Genomic DNA, 7,295 nt, shown 5'->3' with positions numbered 1-7,295 from the left:
CGCATGACGTTTGTTGAGCTTTTGTTGACCCTTTAAATGCTTAAGAGACTCGTGGTCAGTATGAATGATGAACTCCTTCGGCCATAGATAGTGTTGCCACGTTTGTAGTGCTTGGACCAAAGCGTAAAGCTCTTTGTCGTAGGTCGGATAATTGAGTGTAGCTCCTCCCAGATTCTCACTGAAGAACGCTATGGGCTTATGATCCTGCATCAAAACAGCTCCAATACCTATGCCTGAGGCATCACACTCAATCTCAAAAGTTTTCATAAAATTTGGAAGAATTAAAACAGGGGAATTAGTAAGCTTCTCTTTCAAGGCCTGGAAGGCATTTTCCTGTGCAGCTTCCCATTTGAAACCAACGTCCTTCTTGATGACCTCCGTAAGCGGTGCGGCAATGGTGCTGAAATCCTTGACAAACCGTCGGTAGAATCCTGCTAAGCCGTGAAAGCTCCTCACCTCGCTCACATTTGTAGGACTTGGCCAATCTTTGATTGCCTTGACTTTCTCCTCATCAACCTTGATTCCATCTGCACTTACAACAAAGCCTAGGAAAACAAGATTATCTGTGCAAAAGGTGCACTTCTTAAAGTTTGCATAAAGCTTTTCCTTGCGAAGCAAATCCAAAACAAGTTTAAGATGCATGACATGATCCTCTAAATTTTTGCTATAAACCAAAATGTCATCAAAATAAACCACAACAAAATCACCAATATGCTTCCTAAGGACATGATTCATCAATCTCATGAAAGTGCTAGGCGCATTAGTTAACCCAAACGGCATGACTAACCATTCATATAACCCTTGTTTGGTTTTAAAAGCCGTTTTCCACTCATCACCTTCTTTCATACGGATTTGATGATATCCACTTTTAAGATCAATCTTAGAAAAGATGCTAGAGCCATGCAATTCATCAAGCATATCATCTAATCTAGGGATAGGATGGCGATACTTAACCGTTATGTTGTTTATGGCTCGGCAGTCCACGCACATTCGCCAACTCCCATCTTTCTTTGGTACTAGCAACATTGGAACGGCACATGGACTCATGCTTTCCCGGATATGTCCTTTGTCCATCAGCTCGTTCACTTGTCTTTCAAGCTCCTTTGTTTCAACTGGGTTGGTGCTATAAGCTGGTCGGTTTGGTAGAGCGGCTCCCGGTACAAAGTTAATTTGATGCTCGATCCCTCGGATAGGCGGTAAACCAATGGGATTATCCTCCGGAAACACGTCCTTATACTCTTGCAAAACCAATTCAACTTTACTCGGCAGCACCGGTTTGGGGTTAGTAGAACAAGCAAGAGTTTCTTGTAAACAAAAAGTAAACTGTTGTGACTTACCTTGCTCTTACCCTTTGTATCGATTGGTTCAGTTTGTTTGGCGGTTTGCTGTCTCATGCTCAGCTGATCTAGGTAGACCTCATGCGGCGTCATTGGAATGAGAGTCGTCTTTTGGCCATTATGTTCGAAGGTGTGTCGGTTGGTGAAGCCATCGTGATGAACTTGTCGGTCAGATTGCCACGGTCGTCCAAGAAGAATGTGGCTGGCGTCCATCGGTAATATGTCACACATGATTTCGTCCTGATACTTACCAATTGAAAGCGGCACCTTGACTTGCTCCTTGACAGACATCTCACCTTTCTCATTGAGCCATTGTAGTTCATACGGTTTTGGATGCTTAAGCACTTCTAGACCAAGTTTCTCCACCATAGTCCTGCTAGCAACGTTAGTACAACTACCACCATCGATAATTAAACGACATACCTTATCTTTGACAATACATCGCGTGTGGAACAAGTTTTCCCTTTGCGCTTGCTCCTCAGACTTAGTTAGAACACTCAGCAATCTCCTAGCAACAAGCAGCTCTCCTTTAGCTGGGGCTTCCAAACTCTCGTCCAATGAGTCGTTTTCCGAACGCTCATCTGCAGACTCAATCTCGCCGTTGTCTTTAAGAACCATGATCCTTTTGTTGACACATTCGCTTGCGTAATGCCCAAGTCCTTGACACTTAAAGCAACGAATATCCCTTGTCCTCGTAATCACCTCCTTACCCTTACCTTTCGGGTCTGAATCTATTGGTTTCGGCTTGATGAATGGCTTGTAGTCCTTCTGGTAGTCGGGCTTGTCCTCCTTGTGGTAACTTGACTTACCTGAGTTGTAGCTGGTCTTAGCGATGTTGTAGCTGGATCGAGAGTTCTTCCTCTTGATTTGCTGTTCAAACAAGACTGCCTTGTGAAGCATCTCCTCGATTTCCACATAGTGCTGGGTCTCTAGACGATCTTGGATTTCTCGGTTAAGACCTCCCATGAATCGTGACATCATAGCTTCTCCATCCTCATGAATATCGGCTCTGAGCTTCAGGGTTTCCATTTCCTTGAAGTACTCTTCAACTGACCTGCTTCGTTGAACCAAATTCTTCAAACGCTGATGAAGATCACGATGATAGTAACTCGGCACAAACCTCCTACGCATGACGGTTTTCAGCTGGTTCCATGTCTCGATCGGTATGTCTCTGGTACGTCTGCGGCTGGTAACAAGCTGATCCCACCAACTTAGAGCATAGTCGTAGAACTCGGTAGCAGCAAGTTTAACCTTGTTAACCTTGGTGATTTCTTGACAAACAAAGACTAATTCGATTTTCTGCTCCCACTCCAAGTAGGTATCCGGGTTGCTGGTTCCGTGAAAGACAGGGATCTTGCACTTGAGGCCTCCCAAAGGATCTCTTGGCACTGGACGTTCTCATCGACGCCTCCGCTGACTTCCGTGTGAAGAACCGTGGCTGTAGTACTCCCTAGTCTCGTCATTAGGTCTTGGTTCCTCCTGGTTCGGCCGTTGATGCTGATTAACTCCCCGGTTGGTTTGATTCAAGTTAAGAGCGCCAAATCTTGCATCAAGCATGGTCATGACAGACTTAAGGATCTTCTTTTCCAAGCTAGAAGTTGATGACTCTTCCTCTTCTGATGTCACCATGGTTCCTGAAAAGAAAAAACAAAGATCCACCAGTAAATAGTTCTAAAAACACGTAAATGAAAACAGATCTGGGAAAATTATGAAAACGAATCCAAAAATTCTCAAATCAATTTTCAAAAATACTAAACTCAAAGACGATCCAAACTCAATTAATTTCGTAATTTTTGGACGAGTAAAACATTTTATAAAACTCTTGTAAGATGAAGCGACAGATCTGAAAATAACAGAAAACTGACGATTGGAATTCAAAACCTGATTGCAAACCGGTTGCTCTGATACCACATGATAGACTCCTAGTGAGGAATCTGCTCCCAAGAACACACTTGCAAGGTCTTGAAGATGATCAGATGGATTGATGATGATCAATGGATCGAAGATACAATAGATTGATCAAATGGAAGGTGAAGGGGTGGTTTATGCAGCGGATTAAAAGAGATGGAATGGTGAAATGATGCAGCGGATGAAAAGGGGATTGAAATGAATTTCCAAGAGAGATGAAAATCTCTTAGACTTCAGGCTCGAATCCAACTTAGATATGACACACTAAGAAGAAAACAAGTTGACAAGATATTACACACTCCTCAGATCAAACAAGTAGAAAAAAGTTTTTGATTAAAATGTTTGATGGTTTACAAAGAAGAGATACATGGTCTTTAAATAGGAGAAGAGGGGGACGAAATAGAGAAGAGAAAGCCCTAGACAACCTTGCAAGTTCAAGTTCAAGCTCATGCAAGATGTCTAGGAAATGACAAAACATTAAATGCATTGTTTTTGAATGAGAAAATATAGAAAATGGGCCAAAGCTTTGTAATGGGCTTTGGACCACGAATTGGGCTGGCAAAGGGGGTCTAAAAATGTTACTTAGGCCTCATTAAAAACCTTGTCAAGAAAACCCAATGGGACAAAACTTGACCAAGGGAAAAAGAGCACCAAAGCAACACTTTACCCTTTACCGAGCACCTTGAGCTGTGAGCATGGTGAATGTGGTTTGAGTCACGTCTTCTAGCTTCTTGTCCAACTCCTTAAGTATTGCATTGATGGCTTGGTTGAACCTCTTGGACCGTGACCTTGTAATAGGACCCGCCGGGACGATCAATGCTTCCTCCGCTTCTTCCGCTGGTACAAGCTTCTCCTCCGGTGCTTCCTCTGGTTCAAGCTGGTCCTCCGATGCTTCCGCAGGTTCAAGCTGCTCCTCAGGTCTGTGTGGTTCGGTTGAGCCGTCCATGGTTTCATCAAAAGGGGTGCTTTCCTTTATGGATATCTGCACATATAGGAAATTCTTCATAAGATTCTTCCATTGTAAGAGATGCTTCCACTCTGGATCCGTCTATTTATTTTTCATAGTTTGTATTCTACAAGATAAACAAAATATTGATTAATAAACAAATTAAAAAATACTGTAACATATATTAAACAAAATATTGATTAAAAACTTATTCAACAAATTTGCCATATTATTTTAAACTCCTAACATATATTTTGAGAAAGTTTATGTCCCACATATAAGTTTTAATGAAATATCTTGCTCAATATAAATAATAAATACAAATAAATAAAGAGAGATATTTGAATAGATGGTATTCATAAATTTCAATGTGCAAAATAATTTCAAATCAACTTAAGAAAATATATATACGACTAAATGGATGGATAGCCAAAAGTTGTTAAGATCCAGATATATTATTCTTCTAAAATATATTTTTGCTTAAAAATAACCTGGGAAATAATTCATCAAACTTCTTAGAAAAAAATAATTCACGCTAAATCTAAAAAAACTGTAATATTATTCTAATGGTTTGGCCACCAAAATTTGTTGCAAAAAAATTAACATGAATAGATTTTTGTTCTAAAAAATTAGTTTATTTAAAAAGATATATAATATGGTGGCAAAAATTTGATGAAATAAACAAACTCAAAACTTATGAAAACAAATTCGGGTTGAAAAAATATTCATCTAGAATCTAAGAACATGATGCTTCGAAAATTAAAATGAAAAAACAATTAAAATCAATATACTAATTATGTCAATTCGAGATAATTGCAATAAAACAAAGTATAATTAATTATACAGTTTCGCACAAATTCATTACTGTCTGAGTGCAAAAATCTGTTGAAAAACTTATGAAAGTGGTTTTATATTTAAAAGAAAACGTTTGTAGGTAGTTAATAAGATCATTAAGATATTTTACATGTAGGCTTCGCCATGTAGTTGTATTAAATAATGTAATAAACGTGTGAAAATAATATTTTACTTGTAGGCTTCGCCATTCTATATTCTTCCAACAAGTTTATACCAATAATCGTTCTAGAATGACGAATCTTACAAGTAAATTCTTTTAACCCTTTTATTACTTTATTTCAGAATACATTAAGTGTAATAGATAACATTTTAGCATTACTAATTAACTATGGATTCTTATGTGAAATGACATGTGCTCACCTCATTTGCAAGACCTAACAAAGTTTCACCTTGGGAAATATAGCGTTTAATGCCTTCATCAAACATTTCTCCATTTCTCTGTAAATTTTGTTCAAGTAAAACAATTTCGTCAACTTAATGAAATTGGTAAAATATGATAAGCTAATTTTATACATTTATTTTGAAAAAGACGATGTTGTTATTTTTGTCTGTAATATCTATGTCTTTATCATTTATTCAAATAATTCATACTATATGTTTATCATTGCAGACTATTTGATCTTATGTATTTTCTTGACAATATTTTTTAAACATATATATATATATATTTAAAGTCATTTAATTTAGTAAAAATATTACTCTACATAATATAGTATTTGTTAGACCAAATATTTTCCAGATTTAAAACAAAAAGATAAAATATGCTTATATTTTTTTTAAAAGAAAATTTTAGGTATCATTTATTTTATATTTTTACTTTATTTATCATTTACTTTTGGATTTTTTTCAGTGTAAAGAAGTAGTATGAGAAATGTTTTAGAATCGGTTTATAAATGAAAATTTAACTTTTTGACAAGGATATGTCATATTTACGTCAAATGTAGATATATTTTGAATAATTCACGAAGAATTGATTTTCATTACTATATTGATGTTCACCACATTTATGACAAATTAACAACGAATTATAGCGTTGATATACATAAGTTTCTTGTGGTTTAAGGTAAAATTGATTTTAACTATCAGGCAAAATTATATTTAATAACTTACCATGATTTTTCGTTTATGAAATCATTGAAAGGGGTGCTTTCCTTTCTGGATATCTGCACATATAGGAAATTCTTATAAGATTCTTCCATTGTAAGAGATGCTTCTATTTCATTACTCTGGATCCGTCTATTTATTTTTCATAGTTTGTATTCTATAAGATAAACACAATATTGATTAATAAACAAATTAAACAATTCTATAACATAGAAAAACTTATTCAACAAATTTGCAATATTATTTTAAACTCCTAACATATATTTTGAGAAAGTTTATGTCCCACATATAAGCTTTAATGAAATATCTAGCTCAATGTAAATAATAAATACAAATAAATAAAGAGAGATATTTGAATAGATGGTATTCATAAATTTTAATGTGAAAAATAATTTCAAATCAACTTAAGAAAATATATATACGACTAAATGGATGGATAGCCAAAAGTCGTTAAGATACAGATATATTATTCTTCTAAAATATATTTTTGCTTAAAAATAACCTGGGAAATAATTCATCAAACTTCTTAGAAAAAAATAATTCACGCTAAATCTAAAAAAACTGTAATATTATTCTAATGGTTTGGCCACCAAAATTTGTTGCAAAAAAATTAACATGAATAGATTTTTGTTCTAAAAAATTAGTTTATTTAAAAAGATATATAATATGGTGGCAAAAATTTGATGAAATAAACAAACTCAAAACTTATGAAAACAAATTCGGGTTGAAAAAATATTCATCTAGAATCTAAGAACATGATGCTTCGAAAATTAAAATGAAAAAACAATTAAAATCAATATACTAATTATGTCAATTCGAGATAATTGCAATAAAACAAAGTATAATTAATTATACAGTTTCGCACAAATTCATTACTGTCTGAGTGCAAAAATCTGTTGAAAAACTTATGAAAGTGGTTTTATATTTAAAAGAAAACGTTTGTAGGTAGTTAATAAGATCATTAAGATATTTTACATGTAGGCTTCGCCATGTAGTTGTATTAAATAATGTAATAAACGTGTGAAAATAATATTTTACTTGTAGGCTTCGCCATTCTATATTCTTCCAACAAGTTTATACCAATAATCGTTCTAGAATGACGAATCTTACAAGTAAATTCTTTTAACCCTTTTATTACTTTATTT

The 7,295-nt window shown here is 35.1% G+C and overlaps 1 protein-coding gene across 1 annotated transcript in view; it reads right to left on the bottom strand.

Annotated features, from left to right (window-relative positions):
* LOC104743811 overlaps positions 1-2,966 on the bottom strand; it is a 3,874-nt gene extending 908 nt beyond the window's left edge. The window contains exons 1-3 of the mRNA XM_019235559.1: positions 2,756-2,966; positions 1,589-2,608; positions 9-1,304 (exon numbers count right to left, since the gene is read on the bottom strand). Of these exons, the coding sequence (XP_019091104.1) occupies positions 9-1,304; positions 1,589-2,608; positions 2,756-2,966 (2,527 nt within the window). The remainder of the gene's footprint in view (positions 1-8; positions 1,305-1,588; positions 2,609-2,755) is intronic.

Source organism: Camelina sativa, chromosome 14 (assembly GCF_000633955.1).
Source record: "Camelina sativa cultivar DH55 chromosome 14, Cs, whole genome shotgun sequence".
NCBI lineage: Eukaryota > Viridiplantae > Streptophyta > Magnoliopsida > Brassicales > Brassicaceae > Camelina > Camelina sativa.
This window is presented reverse-complemented; position numbering and strand designations above follow the sequence as displayed.